Source organism: Eumetopias jubatus, unplaced genomic scaffold (assembly GCF_037043125.1).
Source record: "Eumetopias jubatus isolate StellerSeaLion01/CBP00866 unplaced genomic scaffold, mEumJub1_p1.0 scaffold_8, whole genome shotgun sequence".
In the NCBI taxonomy this organism is placed as follows: domain Eukaryota; kingdom Metazoa; phylum Chordata; class Mammalia; order Carnivora; family Otariidae; genus Eumetopias; species Eumetopias jubatus.
This window is the reverse complement of record NW_028274814.1, coordinates 70,598,131-70,625,415: the sequence shown is the minus strand read 5'-3', so window position 1 is coordinate 70,625,415 and position 27,285 is coordinate 70,598,131. Positions and strand designations below refer to the sequence as shown.

Below are 27,285 nucleotides of genomic sequence, written 5' to 3'. Positions count from 1 at the left end.
TTGTACAAAGCACATTTAGAAATATATGTATAAGAAGAAGGATATGTATGTGGGCAGCAAAGTAGTAGAATATACTGAAGATAACAGTCATGACATTATTGAACCTCAACTTCTCCTTTTATCTAACTACCTCAATGTATACAAAATACAAGGAGAGAAGTGGGCTGGGGGAGTGACCTTTAGTTCACTTTTAGTCTTATCGAGTTTGTGGTAGCTATAGAACATCCAGTTATAGGTGTAAATTCAGAGTTGTATCAATGTGTCTGTAACTCAGAGAAGAGCTTGGGGTTAGAGACACAGACTGGAAATCCTCAGTGTATAAACACATCTACCTGTGTCAGTGAAATCATCCAAGGAGCCTGAGTAATATGAGAAGATGAACAGGATGCAACTTTGGAGAACTGAGATGTCAAGGACTGACAACAGCGAAGGTGTCCACAAATGTAGGAACACTATTAAAAATGATGTCACAGAAACAGCAAGAAAAATGTTTCAAGAAAGAGTGAAAATGGCATCAGACCCTACTTCAAGAATCATAAGGCGACTGGTGTTCTAAGAAGAGAAGTTGTCATAGAATGAAAGGGGTGATGTAACTGGCATAGAAAAGTGAGGAAAGAGAACAAAAACAGTTTCAATAAGTTTAGCTGTGAAGGGAAAGGACGAAACAGGATAATGTCCTCATGAGATAAAGAGTAGAAGAATATATTGGACAGCCATGATATGACTAAGTTTCTCCTTGAGGTGTAGCATTCTTATGGCTATCAATAAAAACATATGCTCAGTAATTACTTGCAAAGTTGTATTTATTTTTCAGATCCAGTCAACAAGAGAACAAAATGCCTCATAATGAGAACTCACTTTTTGAGTGAGATACAAATGTTTAGTTATTCTATTTAGTGATCATTTTTGTTCATTTATAAAATAAATAGCTGGCCTGTTCTACCTGGAAAGGTTATAATAGTGTTAACTAACTGGTGGGGTTACAGATTGTTGGCATATGTCTGAGCAAGAACATGTTGTGACGTGCCTATACTTGTAGGGTATTGTACTGCCATCAGGACAGTTAAGAACAACTTCTCGGAACTCGTAGTTATCTTCTCGGCAGCAAAGGCATGAATTTGTCAACTTAAAGAGTGTGTAATTGTACCTAAGGAAAAGAAAATTCAGCAATAAATATTTTTGGGATATCTTCTGAAGCAAATTGACATCAATGCTCAAATTATAATTGTCGAAGTGATTTAGCAATCCTTCCAACCAATTTATTCTTTTCCTACACCTTGCATTTCCCCCTCACCATGAACTTCTGATGTGGATCAGTGATATTAGTATGTAAGACCAAAATAAATAAATCCAAAATGGAAATGTAAAAGCTCATAATTAGAGCATTATGGTACAGAAATATAAACAGATTTCTAAATTTCATGCCAAATTATTATTCTCCATATATTAATCTGTACATGAAAGTGTCCATGAAGGAAAAAAATATATATATTATGTCTAAAATGCAAGTGATGGTTTAGAAACACACTTTTAAGCAAGAGTGCTTGCTTAAGGGCAATCACTGTGTGAAAATAAATACATTTGCCATGAACATACTATGTTTGATTTATTTAGAAAACTACCTTAAAATGATTCATCACTATTGAAAATGTTTATTTGTCAGATCTTAATATTTTAGATATTTGTTTTACCAGGTTTTGATCATTAGCTGTCATGTAAAAAATGTTCCATGTGATGTTTTAAAAGCTTAATTTCCTCCACAATGTTACAAAGATAATGCACAGTACACATTCAAAGAAAAACTCACTGGACAGTCTTCTTGCATTCCCCTAGACATCTTGTCATCTTGATTCTTTTCTGGCAACCATTGTACTTAATAGTCACATTCACGGGTGAAGATCTACAATTAGTCTTACCTAAAACAAAATGGATAAGAGAGTCACAAATGAGGTTTAACATTAACGATTGTTAAGTCTCAGTTTTCTTAACCTTAAGTAGAGAATAACAACAAAAAAAATACTTCACAGCTTTGTTGAAGGGATTAACTGCCTCAGCACCCAGCACAAGGCACCCAGTTAATATTCAATAATTGTCTTTAATAAATGTTATCTTTTTATTATTGCTATCATTCCTATCATAGGAGGAGGAGGAGGGAGGGGAAAAGGGAGAGAGGAGGAGGGAAGAAGGGGTAGGGAAGGGAAGATGAAGGGAATGGATTGTTTTTGACATCCATTTCTCCTTTTTGATCATCCTTATGATCTAATATATCAATTTACAACACAACCTGCCGACATTAGGAGAGCAAACTACATTTTTTTTCATGAAAATTAAATTTCTCTCTTATAAACATCATTGGTTTTTACTGGTAAGACTGTTTCAACCAACATGAAAAAGTAACTACATTATGTACGAGTATCAATTATTAGTTTATACATATGGGCTAGATAACCTGTTATGTTAAAAACACAGGAGGCTTTCTATTAATGATCTGCCATTTCGTTTTAAACAAACACTAAATTTTTGTCAACAGTTGACATTTCCTCTACATGTGGAGCTTAATGCTACTTACATGTATAGCAACATTTTTTTGAATCGTAGACTCTGTCTTCCTATAGGGGCAAGAGAAATAGAAAAAAGACTTTAAAAGTCTGTATTTTTGTACAAATAATATAACATTTCTTAACTTACTGGAATAGTATTACAAAGGGGAAAATGGAACAGATAAACATGCTGATCTCAGATCCAGGAAGCATGGATGAAAGAGCATAGTAATAAAAATGAGTCTGAATATTTGCACTAAAAGTTTTCAATAGTGGGTAGACAGGGAAAAAATATTTAAATTAAATTCATCTTTCAAATAACATGCAAAAAGGTAAAAAAGTTACCCCTCCCTTATTTTAATTGAACAATACTTTAATAATAATATTACGACTAGACACTGTAAGTTTCTCATAGGAAGGATTTTTATCTTACACATTATTATAATCTCATACCTATCAATGTCTCAAAGTAAAAACTCAATAAATGCTTAAATCCAAAATTAGAGTTCTGAAATCAAACTTTAGGCCATTTTATCAATTATATCTTCAGAAAGAAAAATTAGCTAACTTTGAACCATAAATTGTGAGCATTTATTATTATATTAACTAATTAATTTAATTAAAACAGCATTTATCAATACAAAACCTCACCATATCGGGGTGGGGAGGGTAAAAATGAAGACTGTGTTACAAGGAAAGTTCTGAACAGTAAACTTATATGTGATTTTATGAAAAGTTTGCATTTTTATTAAAAATGATTAACCGGGGGTGCCTGGGTGGCTCAGTCGGTTAAGCATCTGCCTTCGGCTCAGGTCATGATTCCTGAGTCCTGGGATCAAGTCCCATATCCGGCTCCCTGCTCGGGGGGGGAAGCCTGCTTCCCCCTCTCCCTCTGCCTGCTGCTCCCCCTGCTTGTGCTCTCTCTCTAATAAATAAAATCTTTAAAAAAAAAAAAAAGATTAACTGGAATCCATGAGCCTTGGAAAAAAACCAAGATTTTTTTTTTTTTGGTTTGTTTAAAAATGGTAAAATCCTTTCTAAAGTAACTTACTTCTTCTAGAATAGCACTAAATTAAGTTTTATAGAGCCTGCAAATATAACTTTGATATGAAAAATATACTTGGCAATAAAAGGTGTGAAACATATCTGGAATGGAATCCACAAGGAATTTATGTCTGTTGGCCAGACACATACTTTTCCAAATGAGAAAGAAGACAGCTTGTGTTTACAAGAAGTGGATGTTGTTGATCACTACTTAAGAAGATGACTTACTTCTGGACACCAGGTCTGCTTTGGGCAGTCTTGGACCACTGCAACAAAACCAGTGTCGTAGCAGGAATAGGAGATGCATGGGTTGTTGGGATCATCAAATGAAGCACCAATCTGGGAAGCAGGGAGGAAGAGAGAACGAAGTAATTATTCACCATGATTTCTTTTTGAGGTTGAAAATAAAATCTGTAAAAAAAAAAATTCAGATTCATAATGTTTAATGAATTTCCAAAGATGCTTTCAGTCATTAATTAATATTTAAGAAAAAGTGGATTAAAAGACTTCTACTTCCATGAATAAGCCAGCGTGCCTCCTTGAGAGCACAGAATGTGTCAAGATTCTCAATCCTTAAATGAAGATCCACATACTCACTCTATTCACCTACTCAGTTACTCTATTTTTCAAGTATTTCGAGAAAGGTTATTTTATGGTGAGCAATCAACCAATTGTTATACTCTAAGTTTGAGGGGAAAATCTAAGTAGAAAAAAATGGTACAAAATAGTTTTATCAGATTACCACAAATGGCAGTCCCACAAGACATCCTACTTCTGCTTCTGGTTGTGTTCCTACTTCTGCTTGCGTTCCTATACTTTTAAAGTTCTCTGGATTGCTTTAAAAATAATTTATGTTCAAAATTCAAACACCAGTTTGGGAAACCATATTTCAAACTGCAAAATCAACTTTCTGGTAAACTGGAATTTTGTTAACTATTTTGCATATAAATGGTTAGAGGTAAAACTTTCCTTTTGTTCTTTAAACATCATCGTATTTTGTGTTTAAAAACTAGCATAGATTCTCAAGTCACTATCACCTTTGGAAACTAAAAATTAAGAAACCCAGACAGGAATTTGAGTGTGATAAATAAGTTATTGAGCTAAAACTCTCATTGGCTCTATTTTATATATTTCTTAGCATACTGCATAGATTTTATTTTAGACTTTTTTAATATCTAGTATCTCCAGTTCAAATGTATTATCAATTTGAGAACCATCTGGGTTTTATGACTTCTTGGTACTTTCTAAAAAGCTAAATTACTTTCCAAAATGCCAAATCAGTTGTCAAAATCCAGCCCTGAATATATGTGTTGCTATATTCACATAATGCAGTTCTAGTCTTTGGGGGTTTTTCATTTGACCTCTGACAGTTTGGCCATCTGATCTTTATGGTTATAATTACAGTTCAACTCTGTTCATCGATCTGAATGTCACAGAGTTTGCCTTCTCCATCTGGTCAGACCCCTGGGAAATTTTATTCAGAAGTTAGGTAGTTAATGATTAAGTAAATTTTCCCCCTTTGAACTGAGCCATGCTGAGTATTACATTTGATGCTCCTTTTGAAATGAATATAGGGGGGGAAATTAACAGATTCTGCTCCACCATTACCTATGAATTTTCCATATTATAAGGTGAAAGAGCCTATTCATAATTATGCAAATAAAAATATTTTAAAGTAAAAATGGCCTTACCTCATAATCAATACTGTTAAACAAACATGTTCTTGGTTCTGAAAAATAAATACATTATTTTATCCTAAAATAAACATAATTCTGTTTTTATTTATAAACCAGAAACTGTATATGGGATCATATTTATCCACCAATTAAAATGCTTCTTCCCACAACACCATCATCTCCTTCTAATCTACTGATTATATTCATAATTGTTAATTCTCGGTTTCCTCCACTCCAAAGATAGTGAGCTTTAAGAGGGCAAGTATGATTCTGTTTTATTGATCACACCCATCTAGCATAGAGTTGACACATATTAGAAGCTTGATAAATATCTCTTGAATACATGAATAAGTAAACAACTATTCAATTCAAATGTATTGTGAATACACACCACAATATCCGATTTCACAGCAGGTGTCATTATCTCGGAACTTTACAAGTCTCTCTCCAGTTTTGCATGTGGGTGCAGAAGGGCACTCCTTGAGGTTACAGTCCACAGTATTTGCATCAGTACAGGCGCATGTGTAACAATTGGCAGTCCATTCCTCTCCAGGCTACAGACACAAACCAAGTTTAGACTTCTATTCAAATACAGGAATGACAGCAAATGTGTATTAGAGAAAAACTGTACTTACAGATTTCTCTTCTCCCAGTGGACCATGACAAACTGTTAACATGAGATGATAAATGCTAATTAAATTTGGCAAAATAGAATCATCTGTTATATGTAGATAACCACCAGGTTGCCAATACTGTAACTGGGACTAGGCTTTCAGAAACAGAATTATGGAGAACTGTATGGTGCCTTAAGGTGGATAAATCACATCCACTTATTTGAGTAAACAGTCTCTAACGAGTATAGATATATTTCCTATTTTACAATCCCAGCATAGGATAATTATTAATTTCTGCTGGCAATGGTCAATAAATCTTATGACTACTGTTTTACTTACTATTTTGCAGTCTAACTTCTACCACCATAATCCTACAAGTCACTAAGACTTTGTAATTATCAGTCCTTAAGGCCCTTTATCAGTTTTTCAAGTTTCCTACAATTGCTGACATATTTAACTCTCAAGCTCTTGGAAATGTTCTCCTTCCTTCAAATTCAACACTCTGAAATTCCTTTCTTTATTAGCAGCTCTTTCTCTTCCCTTTCATTTCTCTCTGCCCTTTTTCTGGTACTTTCTACCATCTCCAGTGTCCACTGTAATGTCAAGTAGATGACCCTCAAACTTGTAGCTCCCGTCCAGACACCTCTTGTAAAGTATGGACCCAGGATTCCCTCAGCCAAATAGTATCACGGCAGATCTATCAGACATTCAAATTCAATACGCACGAAACAAATTATATCATCTTGCCCCTGAAACCAGTTTCTCATCTGAACTGGCTTCCTCCTGTTGAGAACCAAACTATTCTTTCAATTATTTGAGCTTAAAACTCAGGAGTCATTTTGATTCCTTCCATTCCATCACTTGGCATCCAATCAACCACAAAATCCTGTATCTTCTTCTTCACTTCAACCCCTTCCTTTTCTGGTTATTCTACAATACTACTCCAGGACTTTGTTATCTTTAAGCTAGCATACTTGGGCTTTTCCAGAAAACTCTGACTCACACCTCTCCCTGATTCAATCAATTCCTTATACCACAGGTAGAATAATTCTTCTAAAGCCTAATTTTTATCTCATCATTGCCTTGGTTGAAAACTTGTTTTTAAAAGTATTTATTTATTTATTTGAGAGAGAGAGCACAGGTGAGAGGCAGAGGGAGAGAATCTTCAAGCAGATTCCCTGCTGAGCACGGAGCCCGACTTGGGACTTGATCTCACAACCTATGAGATCATGGCCTGAGCCAAAACCAAGAGTTAGATGCTTAACCAATTGAGTCCTCCAGGTACCCCTGGCTAAAAACTTCTGATGGCTCCTTATAGACTTGTAAAATAAATACCTTCTTTTAGCATTCTAGCTTCTGAGGTCGGCTACAGTGTGGCTCCAATCTCCCTTCTCAACTTAATCTCACTTCTCTCATTTTCATACCCTGGACTAGTCTACATACTGTTCTCAGATTGCAGTTCTGTAGTGAAATACCTAAGGACTCCTCCAAACTACACAAAACACTTAACACATATGTGACACATAAAATGTGCTCTCTATCTAATACATATTTTACACTTTTTGTTTTTTTTATTATTTTTTTAAAAGATTTTATTTATTTATTTATTTGACAGAGAGAGAGAGACAGCAAGAGGGAACACAAGCAGGGGGAGAGGAGGGGGAGAAGCAGGCTTCCTGCTGAGTAGGGAGCCCGATGCAGGGCTCAATCCCAGGACCCTGGGATCATGACCTGAGCTGAAGGCAGATGCTTAATGCCTGAGCCACCCAGGCGCCCCATATTTCACAATTTTTAAGGTGAAATTTATTTTTAGCCTTATATGAAAATTGTCTATGTTTCTTTTAAAATATTCCTCTCCAACTATATACTAAGATTAGAGAATGATTTTGGGGGGTAACTTCTGTTACTTCCTACAAAACACATCATATGGATTGAGAATAGTGGGAACTCTAAATCCTCTAAAATTATTGAACTTTGGTTAACTTTAATTTCTCATGCTACAATTCAATCCTCAAAAAATCTGTAATTATCTAGTTTAAAAAATATTATCAAGGACAGAGGCTGCCAAGCGCCAGTCTGCAGAGGGAAGTGACTGGCTGTGTCCACTGTCGGCAGCTCCCTGCAGGAGCTATATATTGAAGACAATGTCGGGAAGCTTCTACTTTGTAATTGTGGGCCACCATGATAATCCAGTTTTTGAAATGGAATTTTTGCCAGCTGGGAAAGCAGAATCCAAAGATGATCATCGTCATCTGAACCAGTTCATAGCTCATGCTGCTCTTGACCTTGTAGATGAGAACATGTGGCTGTCCAACAACATGTACTTGAAAACTGTGGACAAGTTCAATGAGTGGTTTGTTTCAGCGTTTATTACTGCAGGTCATATGAGATTTATTATGCTTCATGACATAAGGCAAGGAGATGGAATAAAGAACTTCTTTACTGATGTCTATGATTTATACATAAAGTTTGCAATGAATCCATTTTATGAACCCAATTCTCCTATTCGATCAAGCGCATTTGACAGAAAAGTTCAGTTTCTTGGAAAGAAACACCTTTTAAGTTGAATGTGGAAAAATTTGGAAATAAACAATGTCACTACAATGGGGTATTCTCAGGAATGTGTATGTTGTAAGTAACTTGACTAAATAGCCTGGAAAAGTTTTACTTGTAGTCTAAATTTATCTAAACCTAATGAAATTCCTTATTATTTCAAAACAGTAAATTGAGTTTCTTATGATTATCAACAGATCAATATTTGCTTGTGAACAGTGTTATTTATAAACTCTCTATGACCTTAGAATATATAACCATATCTTTCTTCTAAAAATTAAGAATGAGCTTTTGACTTTACTCATTCAGATAGCTTGATCTTGATGTCACAATTCAGAACCAAATGTCATTGTCAAGATTTTGGTAGACAGATTGAAAACTGGAAGTTTCTGTAGTATTGACTGAAGTTGATAGCATGTACATGGGCTTCTGCACATCTAGAGATATTGTTATAAAACCATATAGGCAGTATACATAGCACTCCCCAAGAAGCCGGAGCAAACAGCATTTGCAGTGCCAAATGCCACAGGCCTGCCTCTGTCAAAGTGATGCCGCTATAAATCCAGAATCCTGGATCCATGTTTGTAAAATGGGAGGCTGGGACCAAAGTGACAGGTTATGTTCTTATATTGCCTTTCCCTCCAACAGTAAACCAAAGTAAGTGAACCTGCTGGTAGTTATACCAGTAAAAAGTTATAATTCTAGAATTGTAAACAAAGAAAAGTTTATATTACATTAGCATTTGCATTCTTAGCTTTTTTAGGCTGCACACCAAGGGGGTGGGGAGTGGTCTGTAACAAGTGGGATCTTACTGTAAACTAGTAAATGTCTGTTTAAAAACAAGTACTATAACCAGATATTTTCTGTGCTAATTGTGAGCATTTAATTTTGTTCTGTCCTGAATAACTTGAGTAAGTAGTTCTAAGTTTGGTCTCATACCCTTGTGTGAAGTTGCTACCATAAATTTTTAACCCCATCTATTTATTGGATTTCTTAAATAAAGATGTTTGTCCAAAAAAAATTATCAAATGACAATTTTTTGATGAAGATATATTATTATATAAAACCCTTCATTTTTTCTAATATTCATATATAGATATATTCATGTGTATTCAGCATATATAGTTCATATATATTGAACTATAACTTCTATTCCACCTTCCACCCCCACAAAGCCATTCTTTTTTTTCACATTATACAATTTTATTTTATTTTATTATTTTATTTTATTTTATTATGTTATGTTAGTCACCATACATCATTAATTTTTGATGTAGTGATCCACGATTCATTGTTTTCATATAATACCCAGTGCTCCATGCAGTACATGCCCTCCTTAATATCCATCACTGGGCTAACCCATCCCCCCACCCCCTCCCCTCTAAAACCCTCAGTTTGTTTCTCAGAGTCCATAGTCTCTCATGGTTCATCTCTCCCTCCGATTTCCCCCCCTTCATTTTTCCCTTCCTTCTCCTAATGTTCCATGTTATTCCTTATGTTCCATAAATAAGTGAAACCATATGATAATTGACTTTCTCTGTTTGACTTATTTCACTTAGCATAATCTCCTCCAGTCCCATCCTGGGGTCTTTATCCTTTCTGATGGCTAATATTCCATTGTATAGATGGACCACATCTTCTTTATCCATTCATCTGTTGAAGGGCATCTCAGCTCTTTCCACAGTTTGGCTATTGTGGACATTACTGCTATGAACATTGGGGTGCATATGGCCCTTCTTTTCACTACATCTGTGTCTTTGGGGTAAATACCCAGGAGTGCAATTGCTGGGTCATAGGGTAGCTCTATTTTTAATTTTTTGAGGCACCTCCACACTGTTTTCCAAAGTGGCTGTACCAACTTGCATTCCCATCAATGGTGTAAGAGAGTTCCCCTTTCTCCACAACCTCTCCAACATTTGTTGTTTCTTGCCCTGTCAATTTTTGCCATTCTAACTGGTGTAAGGTGGTATCTCAATGTGGTTTTGATTTGAATTTCCCTGATGGCTAATGATGATGAACATATTTTCATGTGTCTGTTAGCTATTTGTATGTCTTCTTCAGAGAAGTATCTGTTCATGTCTTCTGCCCATTTTTTGATTGATTATTTGTTTTTTGGGTGATGAGTTTGAGAAGTTCTTTATAGATCTTGGATACCAGCCCTTTATCTGTAGTGTCATTTGCAAATATCTTCTCCCATTCTGTGGGTTGCCTCTTTGTTTTGTTGACTGTTTCCTTTGCTGTGCAGAAGTTTTTTTATCTTGATGAAGTCCCAAAAGTTCATTTTTGCTTTTGTTTCACTAGCTTTTGGAGATGTATCTTGAAAGAAGTTGCTGTGGCAGATGTCAAAGAGGTTATTGCCTATGTTCTTCTCTAGGGTTTTGATGGATTCCTGTCTCACATTGAGGTCTTTCATCCATTTTGAGTTTATTTTTGTGTATGGTGTTAGAGAATGGTTGAGTTTCATTCTTCTGTGTGTGGCTGTCCAATTTTCCCACCACCATTTGTTGAAGAGACTGTCTTTTTTCCATTGCATATTTTTTCCTGCTTTGTTGAAGATTATTTGACCATAGAGTTGAGGGCCCATATCTGGGCTCTCTATTCTGTTCCATTGGTCTGTATGTCTGTTTTAGTGCTGGTACCATGCTGTCTTGGTGATCACGGCTTTGTAATATAACTTGAAATCGGGCAACGTGATGCCCCCAGCTTTGTTTTTCTTTTTCAACATTTCCTTGGTGATTCGGGGTCTTTTCTGATTCCATACAAATTTTAGGATTGTTTGTTCCAGCACTTTGAAAAATGTCATTGGAATTTTGATCAGGATGGCATTGAAGGTATAGATTGCTCTGGGTAGCATAGACATTTTAACAGTGTTTATTCTTCCAATCCATGAGCATGGATTGTTTTTCTATCTCTTTGTGTCTTCTTCAATTTATTTCATGAGTGTTCTGTAGTTCCTAAAGTATAGATCCTTCACCACTTTGGTTAAGTTTATTCCAAGGTATCTTATGGTTATTGGTGCTATTGTAAATGGAATCGTTTCTCTCTCTTTCTACAGATGCATTGTTAGTGTATAAGAAAGCAACCGATTTCTGTGCATTGATTTTGTATCCTGCCACATTACTGAATTGCTGTATGAGTTCTAGTAATTTGGGGGTGGAGTCTTTTAGGTTTTTCACATAAAGTATCATGTCATCTGTGAAAAGAGAGAGTTTGACTTCTTTGCCAATTTGAATACATTTTATTTCTTTTTGTTGTCTGATTGCTGTTGCTAGGAATTCTAGTACTATGATGAACAATAGTGGTGAGAGTGGGCTTCCTTGACACGTTCCTGATCTTAAAGGGAAGGCTCTCAGCTTCTCCCCATTGAGGATGATATTCACTGTGGGTTTTTCATAGATGGATTTTATGAACTTGAGGAATATTCCCTCTATCCCCATACTCTGAAGAGTTTTAATCAGGAAAGGTTGCTGTATTTTGTCAGATGCTTTTTCAGCATCAATTGAGAGAGGACCATATGGTTCTTCTCTCTCCTCTCATTAACGTGTTCTATTACACTGGTTGATTTGCGAATGTTGAACCACCCTTGCATCCCGGGGATAAATCTCACTTGGTCATGGTGGATGATCCTTTTAATGTATTGTTGGATCCTATTAGCAAGGATTTTGTTGAGGATTTTGGAGTCCATATTCATCAGGGATATCGGTCTGAAATTCTCCTTTTTGATGGGGTCTTTGCCTGATTTGGAGATTAAGGTATTGCTGGCCTCATAGAATGAGTCTGGAAGCTTTCCTTCTGTTTCTATTTTTTGAAACAGCTTCAAGAGAATAGGTATTATTTCTTCTTTGAATGTTTGGTAAAATTCCCCAGGAAATCCATCAGGTCTGGGACTCTTGTTTTTTGGGAGGTTTTTGATCACTGTTTCAATCTCATTACTGATTATTGGCCTATTCAGGTTGTCAATTTCTTCCTGTTTCAGTCTTGGCAGTTTATAGGTTTCCAGGAAGGCATCCATTTCATCCAGATTGCTCAGTTTATTGGTATATGGTTGTTGATAATAATTTCTAATAATTGTTTCTATTTCCTTGGTGTTAGTTGTGATTTCTCCCCTTTCATTCATAATTTTACCAATTTAGGTCCTTTCTCTTTTCTTCTGGGTAAGTTTGGCCAGTGGTTTATCAATCTTATTAATTCTTTCAAAGAACCAGCTTCTAGTTTCGTTGATCGATCTACTGTGTTTCTGGTTTCTAATTCATTGATCTCTGCTCTAATCTTAATTATTTCTCTTCTAATGAATGGCTTAGGCATCATTTGTTGCTTTTTCTCTAGTTCTTTAAGGTGTAGAGTTAGTTGGTGAATTCAGGATTTTTCTATTTTTTTTTGAGTGAAGCTTGGATGGCTATGTATTTCCCCCTTAGGACCACCTTTGCAGTATCCCATAGATTTTGGACCGATGTGTTTTTGTTCTCATTGGTTTCCATGAATTGTTTAAGTTCTTCTTTGATTTCCTGGTTGACCCAAACATTCTTGAGCAGAGTGGTCTTTAGCTTCCAAGTGTTTGAATTTCTTCCAATTTTTTTGTTGTTGTTGTTGAGTTCCAGTTTTAAAGCATTATGGTCTGAGAATATGCAGGGAATAATCTCAATCTTTTGGTATCAGTTGAGACCTGATTTGTGACCCAGTATGTGGTCTATTCTGGAGAAAGTTCCATGTGTGCTCGAGAAGAAGGAGTATTCTGTTGTTTTAGGGTGGAATGTTCTGTATATATCTATGAGGTCCATCTGCTCCAGTGTGTCATTCAAAGTTCTTGTTTCTTTGTTGATTTTCTGCTTAGATGATCTGTCTATTGCTGAGAGTGGAGTACTGAGGTCTCCTACAATTAATGTATTGTTATCAATATGACTCTTTATTTTGGTTAACAGTTGGCTTATGTAGATGGCTGCTCCCATGTTGGGGGCGTAGATATTTACAATTGTTAGATCTTCTTGTTGGATAGACCCTTTAAGAAAGATATAGTGTCCTTCTGTGTCTCTACCTACAGTCTAAAAATACAGTTTAAAATCTAATTTGTCTGATATAAGAATTGCTACCCCAGCTTTCTTTTGAGGTCCGTTGGCATGGAAGATGGATCTCCAGCCCTTCACTTTCAGTCTGGATGTATCTTTAGGTTCAAAATGAGTCTCTTGTAGACAGCATATGGATGGGTCCTGTCTTTTTATCCAATCTGCAACCCTGTGCCGTTTTATGGGAGTATTTAGGACTTTCACATTGAGAGTGATTATTGAAAGATATGAATTAATTGTCATCATGTTGCCTGTGAAGACCTTGTTTTTATAGATGGTCCCTGTAAATTTATGTTGTATATCATCCTTGGGGTCTTTCTCCTTTTGGAGAACCCCCTTTAATATTTCTTATAGGACCGGTTTAGGGGTCACATATTCTTTCAGTTTCTGCCTGTCTTGGAAGCTCTGCATCTCTCCCTCCATTCTAAATGACAGCCTTGCCAAATAAAGTATTCTTGGCTGCATGTTCTTCTCAGTTAGTACCCTGAATATGTCTTGCCAGGCCTTTCTGGCTTGCCAGGTCTCTGTGGATAGGTCTGACATTATTCTGATGTTTCTCCCTCTGTGCATAAGGAATCTCTTCCCCCTAACTGCCCTTAAGATGGTTTCCTTGGTTCTAAGATTTGCGAGTTTTACTATTACATGCCAGGGTGTTGGCCTGTTTTCCTTGATCTTGGGAGGGGTTCTCTCTGCCTCTAGGACACAAATGTTTGTTTCATTCCCCAGATTAGGGAAATTCTCAGCTACGATTTGTTCAAATATATCTCCCAGTCCTCTCTCTCTCTCCACCTCCTCCGGGATTCCAATAATTCTGTCATTGGAACACTTCATGGTTTCACTTATTTCTCTGATTCTATTTTCATGGATTCTGAGTTGTTTTTCCTTGGCCTCCTCTTTTCCCTTTTTATCTATTAAATGGTCTTCCAGGTCACTAATTCATTATTCTGCCTCATTTACCCTAGCTGTTAGATTATCTAGATTAGATTGGATCTCATTGATTGCATTTTTAGTTCTGCCAATTCAGCTTTCATTTCTGCCCTTAGAGATTCTATGTTGCCATTAATTTATTTCTCCATTCTAGCTATTGTCCTCACAATTGCTGGCCTGAATTCTATCTCCAACATCTTGGTTATATCTGAATCCATTTGTAAATCTGTGGCATAAGTTATAATCTTTGAGTCTTTCCTATTTGGGGGGTTTCTGCTTCTAGTCATTCTGTTGACGGGTGGTTGAGGGAATGTATAGAGTCCAAATTACTGACCACAACCCAAGCAAGATGCACCTGTTTTCTAGTGACCTTAGGGTTGCCAGCCTCTTGTTTTCCCAGCCTGTCTTCTGGAGGAGGTGCCTGCCGCACTGTCACTTAGGCAACCCTGTTTGGGCAGAGTTGCCCTGCCCCCTGTGGTGGGGGATGGGCTCAGTGAAAACCAGTTTTGGGGGGGCTTTTGTTCTCTGGCGGCTTTCCCTGGTGGCTTTCTGCATCTCTTCCAAGAGTCAGAGCAGAAGAGACTGTTTCCAACCCTCTGCCTCAGAGCAGAGAGATTGCAGTCTGTTCTTCAGTGAGCTCTCCAAGCTACACTGTCTCTGTTTCTGTCTGTGCTGCTATAAACTGCAGCATTCTGGGTTGTGTGCCCCTCAATAGCGCTCCCAGTCCTCGCCTCCAGGTCAGGGCACATCTCTGCCCTTTGTGCTTCTAAAACCGCCAGTCTCCCCCAGTTCACACACGTGGCCCCGCAGCTCTGGTTTCAGTCTGGGGGACTGCCCTGAAGTCCTTTCCCCACTGCTACTGGTCTGCAAGTCTGTGCCCCATCCCCAGCGTGGGAGGCTATCCCTCACCGGCAGTGCAGGATCCCCATGGCCAGGCTCCCTCCCACTGTCGTTTATCCTCTGATATCTGCCCACGGAATCACAGTTCCCTGTTTCGTACCTTGAAACCAACCACCTGCGATATTCTGTTTGTAGAGATCCAGATCTATCTTCTTACATCTCAGGCTGATTTCGTGGGTGCTCAGAGTGGTCTGATAGATATCCAGCTCAATTCCGGGGACCAGTTGGAATAGGGTCCCCTCTCCTCTGCCATCTTTCCCTCCCCACGAAGCCATTCTTAACTGTCTAAAACATTTTATTTAGTAGGTAAATTCTACTTTGAGTAAGTAACAAGATGCATTTGTTTGGTTTGGTTGCATTAGTTTATGGGTGAGAAAACAGACTACCTTTCACTATTTGGTGAATAAAAGCTAAACTCATCCATTTCAAGTTTTCCTATTCTGTAACATTTCCATAGCTAGCGATTTTTATTGGCATGACCTCTGATATTTGATTTGCAAGGAGAACAATGAATGTAGAACGATTCAATTTCAAGTGGAAGTATTATTACCTGGAGGTGGTGGATGTGATGGTGGACACCCTGTATAAAAACAGACACTGCATGTTAGCCTCTAAAGTTATGGAATTGTTTGGGGGTAAAATTTCTAATAACTGAAAATAATTGGCTACATCGCTAGTCTTACAAACAAACTTATTCCTGTCTACCTTCCCATTCTGCTCCTCATGGCATTTCAAATTCCACCATTAGAGAATGTTCCCTTTGAAGCTCAAATTTTAGTGGGAGGGGAATATGAGAGTCTAAAGGAGAAAGGAGAAAACATCAAGGTAAACTTCTCTTGAAATTTTTTTTTGGCAGACACTTCCAATTAATATGACAGTAAAATATATATTCAAAAAGGAAGAGGATAATTCAGATATAGGAAAAATATAAGTATTATTACTTATCCAGTTTTAGTCCTTTAAGAACTTTTATCCTTTTTTTTTTAACTTCTTGAAATATTTCAATCTTACTCCATCTCCACCTCCACCAAATGGTTTAAGCTGGTTATATGTTTCTTTTTAAATCTTCACACATCACATATTTTGGTCAATTCAACAATTCACTCAAAAATTTCAAGTTCTATTTCCAAACTTCTAAAACATCAAATTAATATTTTTATTTACCTACCAAGCAAAAGGCCAGCCTAGAAGTAACAGAATGTTTGAGAGGAACTTAAAATTGTTACATGTTTAGGTAAAGGGGTCTCAACAACCAATAGGTACAGAAAAAGAGAAAGGAAATTCGTTAAAGATGTGGGAGTTTGGGGAACAAATGTCTCTCTTTACTGAGGGAGGCTAAGCTAATCCCCAATTATAAATGCTTAGAAGATTAGCAGAAGCCAGCAACAGGAGAGAAATGACCTAACAGACACAGGTACACTGATCAGGAAGTTATATTGCCAGCACTCATTTGTTTGCATTCTAGTTTCAGAGGTTTCCTTGACTTCTGTGGAAGCAGTGACTGCTAAGGGAATAACAAAAGTGGTGACTGGAGAAGCTAGAGTTTGACTTCCGATAAGCTGCTCTGTCTTCTGAGATGTCACCAAGCAAAGTTCATTTATTATTATTTGACTTACCTGTCGTAGAAATTCCAGGAACAGTGGTTGTTTCAAATACTTCCCTGGAGGTACCTAAAATGAAGAGAGGAAAAGCAATGAACTTTTTCTGCTCTCAGAAGAAAAGGTCCTAAGACACCTTCACATGGAACAAGAGTCTCAGAGCACCTTCAGTGTACTAATGCATCTACTAATGCTAGTGCATGCTCTTGTGGCTGAAACATAAGAGCTCTGTCTTAACAACACCCTGCTGACAGAAATGAATTGAATATTTTCCCATGACCATGGTAAATTTCTCACTTATAAGTCACTTTCTCTAAATGATACAAACTTTTTTCACAACTAATTCTTTTACTTCCTAAAATTTGGTTTCCTGGTTCTCCTGTATTAGTTTTTAGGAGAGTTATAATACAGTTAAAAAAAAAACCAGAAAACATCTGTGTTGATCAAGATGTCCTAAAGTCAGCTTGACTAAATTTTAGACAGGTTTCCTGATTATAGGGCCCTGGACTCTCTTCTCTTAGCACATTTACTTTAGAAAACTTGTAGTTGTAAATTCTTTCTCTCCCCTTTTGAGATATAAATCTTCCCCCAGTCTCTGGATAGTTTTACAACCCAAGAATGTCTTCCTCAAAGACCTGGTTCCAAGGTCTGTCTCTATGAAATGTAGTCACTGAGAATAACAGTAACCCTAACTCTCTGTCTCTGCAGAAGCTGGAGCCTAATTTCATTCATTCTTGATCATAAGTTTAGATGCAATTATTTTTCTGGGTTTCCTCCAGTGGAGAATCAGAGTTAACTCACTGGAAATAGATCATGTGAATATAAGACAGACATTCTTTCATTTACTATTCAGATTCTGGATGATTCTGGATCTATCAGCTGATAATTTAGTTGTTCCTAATTCTCTAGCTGGTGAGCCAATTGTCCGTCACTCCAGCTGAACCTAAAATAGATTGTCCTGTTGTTCCTGATCCTCCATGGAATGGTCCTGTTTTCCCTGATCTTCCAGCTGCTCAATCTGTTGTCCCTGCTTCTTTGGCAGATCACCCAGTTGTCCGTGATCCTTCTATGGATGGTCTGGTGGTCCCTAAACTTACAACAGAGGTTCCAATTGTTTCTGATTTTCCAACAAATGATAAAGTTGTCCCTGTTCTTTTCCAGCAAATGATCCAGTTGTCCCTGATCCTTCAGGAAAATCAGCCTTCTCATTTTCCAGAAAATCGTTGCTAACCCAAGTGATGGTCCAGATGTTTCTGTCAATTCTGCTGATGGTACAGATGTTTCTGATTCTGCAACAGATGGTCTAGTTGTCCATGATCCACCAGTTGATGGTCCACTTGTCCTTAATATACCAGATGATGATCTAGTTGTTCCTAATTCTTTAGCTGATGGTTCAGTGGTGTCTGAATCTCCAGATGATGATCCCATTGTCCCTGTCACTCCAGATGATGGTCGGTTGTCCCTGAACCTAAAACAGATGGTCTAGCTGTCCCTGATTCTTCAGATAATGGGTAAGTTGTCCTTGAAACTAAAGCTGATGATCCCATTGTTCCTGATCCTCTAATGGATGGTCTTGTGGTTCCTGGACCTCTAGCTGTTCATCCAGTTGTTCCCGCTTCCTCATGTGATCATTCAGTTGTCTGTGATCCTCCTGTGGATGTTCCAGTAGTCACTAATGTTACAGCAGAGGTTTTAGTTTTTCTCTGCTACTCCAGCTAATGTTCCAGTTGTCCCTGATGCTCCAGTAGATAGTGCTATGGTCCCTGACCCTAGATGCTGTTCCAGTGTCTCTGGTCCTCCAACTGATGGTCCACTTGACCCTGCCAACCCTGTAGATGGTGTAGACATTCCTCATCCTACAATAGATGGTGCCTTGTTCCTTATCCTCAGCAGATGGTCCAGTTGTTCCTAACCCAAGTGTTGATACAGATGTCCTTGTGAATCCTGCTGATGATACAGATGTTCCTGATTTTACAACAGATGTTCCAGTTGTCCCTGAACATCCAGTTGATGATCCAGTTGTCCTTGATATACTAGCTGATGATCTAGTTGTTCCTAATACTTCAGTTGTTGGTCCTGTCATCTCTTTATCTCAAGGTGATGGTCTAGTTGTCCCTGGCACTCCAGATGATGGTCTGTTTGTCCCTGAACCTATGACAGAGGTTCTAGTTGTTCCTGATCCTTCAGATGATGGTTGAGTTGTCCCTGAACTCAGAACGAATGGTCCCGCTGTTCCTGATCCTTCAGTGGATGGTCTTGTAGTTCCTGATTCTCCAGCTGCTTGTCCAATTGTCTGTGCTTCTTCAGCCAATTGTTCAGTTGTTTGCAATCCTCCTATGGATGGTCCAGTAGTCCCTGACTTCACAACAGAGCTTTCAGTTGTCTCAGATACTCCAGCAAATAATCCAGTTGTCCCTAATCCGTCAGCTAATGGTCCAATTGTTGCTAACCCAAGTGATGGTGCAGTTGTTCCTGTCAATCCTGTTGGTGGTATATATGTTCCTGAGCCTACAACAGATGGTCCAGTCCTCTCTAATTCTTTAGCTAGTGATCTGGTTGTTGCTAATCCTCCCAGTGATGGTCGTGTTTTCCCTGTCACTACAGATGATAACACAGTTATTCCTGATCCTTCAGCTGATGTTCTAGTTATCCCTGATCTTCCCTCTGATGGTCCAGTTTTTCCTGCTTCTTAAACAGAATTTCTAGTTGTCCTTGTCAAAACAAGTAGTAAAAATATGTGCCATGTTTTAAAGCTGTCATGTTTTTTTGTTAACCCAGGTAGGGGCTCATGCTGCTTTCTTTCTCCACTATAGCTTTCAAGCCTCTTCATGGGCACCAGTATATTTCATACCTTTTATTCTATAGTGCAACTTCTTCCTGTTTATGCATTCAGCAATCCTTTATTGAGTATCTTTTGTGTTGTGTAAGTTCTCAGCAGCATGTAAGTATTACTCATTTTACCATCCGAACAACCCTATGGCATATATAGTACAACTTTCCCTTTTGATAGAGTAGAAACTAAAGCACAGATAGTTGAAGTAGCTTTTCAATGATAATGTAGCTAGTAGTTAGATAGTTCTTTGTTCCCATAAAGCATTCTAGCTGGATGTGAGAGACATTTATATGTGCAGACATATAAATGAAATTACAGTCTAACCAAACAAACAAATTCACACACAAGAAAAGTGTCAGAGCACTAACAGAAAGTGAGGTGCTATTGAGCAACTGGGATTCTATTTTAGACTATGTGGCCAGCAAAGATCTCTCTGAAAAAAAAAAAGTCTTTTATTTTGAGATCTGATAAGAAGCAGAAAGCTATGTGAAACTCTAGGGAAATAGCGTTCCAGGCAGTGGGAACAGCCAGTGCCAAAGCCATAAGACTGAAATGAACTACATATGCTAGAGAAGCAGAACTAAAAGGTGAATGTATTTGGATCACTGGAGGTTACAGGGAGAACATTAGAAGGTGAGGACAAATATATGATTGTTCAAGTTATTGTGAATCCAGTGAAGGAAATTGGACATTTTCCTAAATACAATGGAATATAATTTTATGCAAGGGAATGGTAGATTTGTATATATTTAAAATCCCTCTTTCTATTCTATAGAGAATATATGGTAAAAGGTGTACAAAAGAAGAAAGAAGACTAGTTTGAGGTGACTTCAGGAATCAAGACTATTCATGAGTGCTTTGGGCTAGAGTGATGACGAAAGTATTTGAGAACAGAGGATGGGTTTAAAATATGTTTTAGAAGTAGCATTAGCAACCTTTGTTTTTATGTGTGGGGTGTAAAATAAAGAGAAGAGAGGCATCAAGGGTAATTGTAATTTTTTTTGTGTGAGTAAACTGAATCGGTTATGGCACCATTTATTGATATGGGGAAGAACAGGGATATGGGATTGATATGGGAGAACAGGTTGTGGGCATGAAAATAAACAAGAATTCAGTGTAGGTCATGTCAATTCTGCAATGCCTATCAGACATCCAAATGGAAATGTCAAGTTAGCAACTGAGTATGAATCTAGACTTCCAGAGAAATCAAGATTAGAAACATATATTTGGAAATTTGTATCTAAGATGTCTTTAAAAGTTTCCTATACTTGAATTACTTCCTACAGATTATGCAACTACCCCCACTAGACCTGTCTTGTCTCTGACAACAGAAGCTTCTCTCTGAGCTCAGCTTAAGGGAAAATCCCATTATCCAAGTCATGCTCTTGCATTTTTCTACATACTAGTTTGTTAACACTCTGATTGCCTCTGAAACCTCAAGTTTATTTTCTTTCTTTTTTAACAAAATATTTTATTTATTTGAGAGAGAGAGTGAGAGAGGGAGCATGAGCGGGGGGGAGGGGCAGAGAGAAAGAGGGAGAAGCAGACTCCCTGCTGAGCAGGGAGCTCCACACAAGACTCCATCCCAGGACCCCAGGATTATGACGAGCTGAAGGCAGACGCTTAACTGACTGATCCACCCAGGCACCCCATGAAACCTCAAGTTTATTTTCATCCAAGTAACTTTGAATTAGTATTCTGTTTGAAGTCTTGAAACAATCCCACCTTATCTCATATCCTCTCGTCTTTTAACACTAAGTAAAGCATAAATGTTTGTTTCCTCTATCATCTTCAGCATTCTAAAACCATGTTGGGCTTTGTCTCTTTTATTCTAAGCTCCTACTTCTTCCATTCTATATCACAATTATTTCTACCCTGTCCTGTAGAATCCACATTCAATGATTAGAAAACCTCTTTTATATGCTTAACTATTTTAAAAAATGCTTTTACCTCCTCCTGTCCTTAGCCTAATATGACCAATTCTATAACAACTTGGCATCACCCAGAATGCTCTAGATCTGAGATCCTATTATCAAGAATTCCCCCAAGGGAACAGATGAGGATAGAAACCTTAGATTTGTAGGGACATGGATCTACACAATAGTGTGTGTGTGGATGGTGCCTGTTTCCAGCAAAGCTTCACTATTTGGGTATAGCAGCAAATAGACTATTCCCTCCCATATCTTTAATCCTTCTGGAAGGTTCTCTTCCCTACAGTCTGTTATTTTTATCTCATTAATAAAAATAAAGCCTCTGAATCTGTTACTATATTGGCAACTCTTATTCATTTTTTTACATATTCACCAGATATCCACCAGATATTTATCAAGTCAGGCACTGAGCTAGGCACTAGGAACACAAATGTAAACCAGAATAGGCAAAGTGACAAGACCTTCTGTCTCCAGATTGACAGAAATCCACCATGTTGGTGGCCTCTCTCATAATCGAGAATGACTGGATGAAGAATCAACCATCTAGGCCCTGTTTTAGCCCCAAAACATACTCACCCTGTAACTAAAGTAAACACTTGATTTTTCATTTATATGAAAATGTGAATAATTAAATAATCACTAATGTACTGTCAATTGCACAGGGTAGTTATATAATTCAAATAAGTAAATATATGTAAAAACATTTTGTTCATTTTACACTCAATATACTTTTTCTGATTATCATTTTTATTTTTGCAAAAACAGATTAAGATGATTTTACAAATGATATTAAATGATGGTAAATGACTACCTCATATTTTTATTTTTATTTCATTAAGTTGTATTCAATATATTCAGTAAAAAATAAAGTATAAAAACAGTATTATTTTGTTTTACTAATTACATTTTTCAAGCACTTTTCTTTGCCTATTTCATGAGAAATATTTACCACTCCCCTTTCTTTTTCTCTTTCTTTTTTTCTCTCTGGTCCATATCTTTAGTCCTGTGAAACAAGTTAAGTATTAAGAGACACAAACATTGTTTACTAAGGGGTGGCTATAGCCATTTCATAGTGCATGCACTCATTGCATATTTCCCCATCAGGTGAGTTTTGAGCAAATGAGGTATGTATAGTCATGTCCTATTTGCAAATCAAGAAAAAAATATTTTTTAAACCAATGTGTAGAGATTTTAGGGAGCAAATTATTTCTGAATTTTTAGACAATTCAGAAAGCAATGTTACTGATTATTCTCAGAAATAGGGAAACTGTTCATCAAAGTTCTAGATCACTTTGCTGCCCAATAAGGAACTTATAAAGAAATATGTTAATATTTTAAATTATGACATGTTCTCATACTAAACCATGAAATTTGGGGTGCCCGGGTGGCTCAGTCATTAAGCATCTGCCTTCTGCTCAGGTCACGGTCCCAGGGTCCTGGGATTGAGCCCCGGGTCGGGCTCCCTGCTCAGAGGGAAGCCTGCTTTTCCCTCTCCCACTCCCCCTGCTTGTGTTCCCTCTCTCGCTATATCTTTCTGTCAAATAAATAAATAAAATCTTTAAAAAAACATGACATTTTTTCTAATACTAAAGGTAGTGGTTTTTGTGAAAGATTGCAAAAAGAAAAATTCTAACTTGAATTTAAATATACTTTTTGACATCTAATAACTGTTTAATATCCAGAAGCCTGTTATTTAAGAAGGAAAAAGATTTGTTGAATTCTCAAATATTTCTACTAGGGGAAAATCTATTATCAATCAATCAAATGCAAAAATAGCTAATATATCATTTTGTGATTATTTAGTACTTTGAATTTATATGTTGTGCAAGTGATTTTCTGTAGCAATGCAAACCTTAGATGAACAAATGTAACTAACTGGATGTGCAAATGTCCCTAACTCAAAACCCTAAGGACCAAATATAAGATGAAATATTAGATGGTCACTATTACTTTTTTACTTAACTCAGTTACAGTTGTATCAAGTAATATTCCAGTGATTTCTATATTGGCCATATAAGGATACCAGATTCAAAATGTTGCATTAGTCTTATTTAGTAATGGAGAACACCTAAACTGTCAGATCACTGTCATTATCTGTGAATCATGTGTTGCACTGATCACCTAATAGTGCATAAATACTGAATAATGAAGAATTTAATGGCAATCTTTCTAATTGATTCATATAATATTCACATAACTGTAGTGCTATTTTTAAGGAGGAAGGATTTCCAACTAAATAAATATTCTACTAAAAAGTCTTTTATAAACACGTTTCTACACTGACAGATTTTTGTAACATCTTGTGTTTAGCTAATGTCACCTGGTTTATCTGAAGAGCTTGTAGTACCACTGTCTGCAATATTTTTTTGGATCTTCTCAATTGTATCCTCTACAGCTCCTGCCATGATTTCAGTCTCATATATTTTCTTCTGTGTAGCTTCCAACTTGGTCTGTATTTTTAGATAATTTTTCTTTTTCTTTATTTTTTACTATTTCTCCTCAGTTTTCATCAGTTCCAATTTAACATCTTCTTACTATTTATTTTGATCCTTAGTTTTTTTTAAATTTATAATTCTGATGTCTATAGCTGCAGTTTGTTTCTTTTTTTTTTATTTTACTTTGTTATGGTTAGTCACCATACAATACATCATTAGTTTTTGATGTGGTGATCCACAATCCATTGTTTTTGTATAACACCCAGTGCTCCATGCAGTACTGCCTTCCTTAATACCCATGGCCAGACTAACCAATCCCCCCTCCTCTCCCCTCCCCTCTAAAACTTGTTTGTATCTGAGTCCATAATCTCTCATGGTTCATCTCTCCCTCCAATTCCGTCCCCCTCATTTTTCCTTTCCTTCTCCTAATGTTTCTTATTTTAAATTCTTGTTAATGTTCTGTTTCCTCTGTTTCATGACTAGCTTTTTAGTTTGCTTGCTATTGCTGAGAATTGCTAAAAATGTATACAATGAATAGCTTTCTACAGAAATTGGAATTTTATTTTTAATTTATTTATTTTTTGTATTGGATTTTCCTGAAACATCGCAGGAGATCTTATGCAGTGAGGACAGAGAGACTTTTGCGTGACTCGCCAGATTTCTCAGATCAAGGGCTTCCTCTTATGTTGTTCATGTTGAAGGGAAGCTTCTTTTATAAAGTAGCATCTCTCCTTTGTCTTCTAATTCTTACTTACTATCTTATGTACTTACTTACTATCCTGTTTTCTTGAGGCCCTTGGCTTTGAAGATTTTTTTTGTTTGTTTTTCTTGTTTTTTTTCTTTCTTTCCTTTCCTTTTTTTTTTTTTTTTTTTTTTTTGACACCCAGGCTGCAAGGATTCCTCCACCTTCCTGGTGTCCCTCCCTTGCCTCCAACACAGTCAGCACCTTCACAGGGCTGCCTGGCCTCATTCTGTGAACTTTCCCATCTTCTTTCTTTGAACTCCACATACACAAGTGCTAGGTCTCAGACCTTCTCTCAGCAGTCTCCATTCAGGGTGGAGCCCTTTCCCTCAAGGGGTAAACCCTAGTTGATGCTATCTATATTCCACCACTATTAAGTAATTCTCTATACTCTCTTCTCCTCTGGGATGCCCTGACCTGAATCTCAGCTCCATTATGAGCCCCAGAGCCATCTTCCCCAATGATTGGAGTCTCAGTCCGTTCTATCCCTCTAAACTCCCTAGGTGTGGGCCCAGTGATATTTATGGTTTGCAGAAGGAGGTATGTGTAGATTCTAATGTATGCAGCCACTACTTTCCTGGCTCTTTCCCCCCCCCCCCACTGGTTCCCCATTGAGCTTAAATGCTACCCAATTCTAGGATCATCAGTGCAAATTAAAAATCAGGTTAGTCTAGATCACACACTGCCCAGGCAGGTATGGACAGACACAGCTGAAAACTGAGGACCAGCCTTGTCTGATTTCTCAGGACTTAGAGTTCTAGTGCCTACTTCCCCAGTGGTGCTGCCACCTCCAGTTCCAGGGGTTGGCTTAGACTTGGCTTAATTTTACAATAGAAACACATGTTAGCTAATTAAAATATGAAGTTGATCATGTTTGGAGGATGGCTTGTGAAAAGACAAAAATTTAAAATAAGAGGCTTAATTATTTCTGGTACAAATAAGGAGAGACTTCCCCCTTCCTTTTCTTAGACCATTTGCTTTAAAAATTTGTCATTTCAGATGTTTTCTCTGTCTTTGAAATGTATGTAAATCTTTTAAAAATCTGAAAAGGTTTTTTTCCCAGCTTAATGACCCAGGAAGGTCTTTCTCAAGGCCTTGGGAGCTATCTCTTGGAAATGTAAACATCAAGGGAGAGGGTACCCTTATCTCCCTCTAGGGACAAATCTTCCTCCCTCATTAAGATTGGAGTTTATTTCCCCTCCTATAAAACCAGTTAAGTAACAAATTGTCATCCCAATTAACAGGTGAATTTAGGATAAGCTCTGTATAATCAATGCTGTTTTAAAATTCCCTTACTTGAGAACCAGTAATCATTTTTCTTGAGAAAAAGTATGTAAAGGTGGTCTGCTTGTAAGATTCCTGTCTATAATCTCCAAGTGAATTACCCATAATTTGCATCACTTTCTAGTTTAATACTTATTCAATTATATACCTGTTTTTTTTTTTTCCCCCTCTACTGTCTTTGGGGCCTGGGTCTCTGGGTTGAGATAAGATTTTGTTTTCCAATTCTATGACCCCAACAGCTGAAATATGACTGCTCTTTATTCCCATGAAATTGAATATATCCATAAATTCCATTCAACTCACTCATGTTTTCATGTTTTGCTCAAGTTAAAGCATATAGATATAGTCATAGTGCACTGAACATATTTTCACTTTATTTTCAAGATAGAATATTTCTGTTGTTTTTAACTCCAACTAATGAGTTCCCTACTAGAATTTCCTCTTGAGTTCCCATTCCAAGGCTGTCATGGAACATTTCCTTGATTTTGATTCTTTTCTGCCATACATGGTATTTGCCTTTGCATGTATGTAAATATTAATTTCTTCTGCTCAAAAATCAAATTCTAAGGGAACAAGTATATGACTATTCTGTTTTGTAGAGCACTCAGTATGATGTTATTCACAAAACAAATAGCTCTTGATTTATTTCTGATCTCCAGTTTTGACATTAAACAAATAATAATGATTAAATTCTTTAGGAAACATTGTCTCTGTCAAAATGGTAAGTAAAGAAATCACATTTCAATAGCCTGGATTTATTCTGATTATGCTCTTTCAGTACCTGGTGTGCCAGAACTGGTTTCACCAACAACTACAAAAGTGGCTGCAAATCCCCTTTCTGCTGATCCTAATTGAAAAGAAGAGTGGCACTCAGTCCCCAATTGGATTGTTGGATTTAGCAAATAATAACAAAAGACACCCCATTAATTTGAATCCCAAATAAAAAGGAAACAATCACATTCCAATGGAAAATACTTATACTAAAAAGCATTTCTTATTTATGTGAAGTTCACATTTCAATGGCATCTTGCATTTTTAACTGGCAATTCTAGTCTAAATAAACACTTATGATACAAATGATCAAAATACACCTGTTCAATAGTCATAAAATCACAGCCATTAAAACTATACCCATTGCAAAATTGACT

The 27,285-nt window shown here is 37.0% G+C and overlaps 2 protein-coding genes across 2 annotated transcripts in view; one reads left to right on the top strand and one right to left on the bottom strand.

The window, feature by feature from the left end:
- Positions 1-808: 808 nt before the first annotated feature.
- LOC114224066 (apomucin-like) overlaps positions 809-27,285 on the bottom strand; it is a 32,680-nt gene continuing 6,203 nt past the window's right edge. Inside the window, exons 6-14 of the mRNA XM_088025712.1 lie at positions 16,931-16,984; positions 15,865-15,894; positions 5,896-5,927; positions 5,652-5,814; positions 5,276-5,313; positions 3,813-3,923; positions 2,570-2,609; positions 1,808-1,916; positions 809-1,147 (exon numbers count right to left, since the gene is read on the bottom strand). Coding sequence (XP_087881838.1) covers positions 964-1,147; positions 1,808-1,916; positions 2,570-2,609; positions 3,813-3,923; positions 5,276-5,313; positions 5,652-5,814; positions 5,896-5,927; positions 15,865-15,894; positions 16,931-16,984 — 761 coding nt within the window. The 3' untranslated portion in view covers positions 809-963. The remainder of the gene's footprint in view (positions 1,148-1,807; positions 1,917-2,569; positions 2,610-3,812; positions 3,924-5,275; positions 5,314-5,651; positions 5,815-5,895; positions 5,928-15,864; positions 15,895-16,930; positions 16,985-27,285) is intronic.
- LOC114224090 (trafficking protein particle complex subunit 2-like) lies at positions 7,992-8,589 on the top strand. Its single transcript, XM_028123126.2, has one exon. The coding sequence runs from the start codon at positions 8,019-8,021 to the stop codon at positions 8,439-8,441; it is 423 nt and encodes a 140-aa protein (XP_027978927.1). The 5' UTR covers positions 7,992-8,018; the 3' UTR covers positions 8,442-8,589.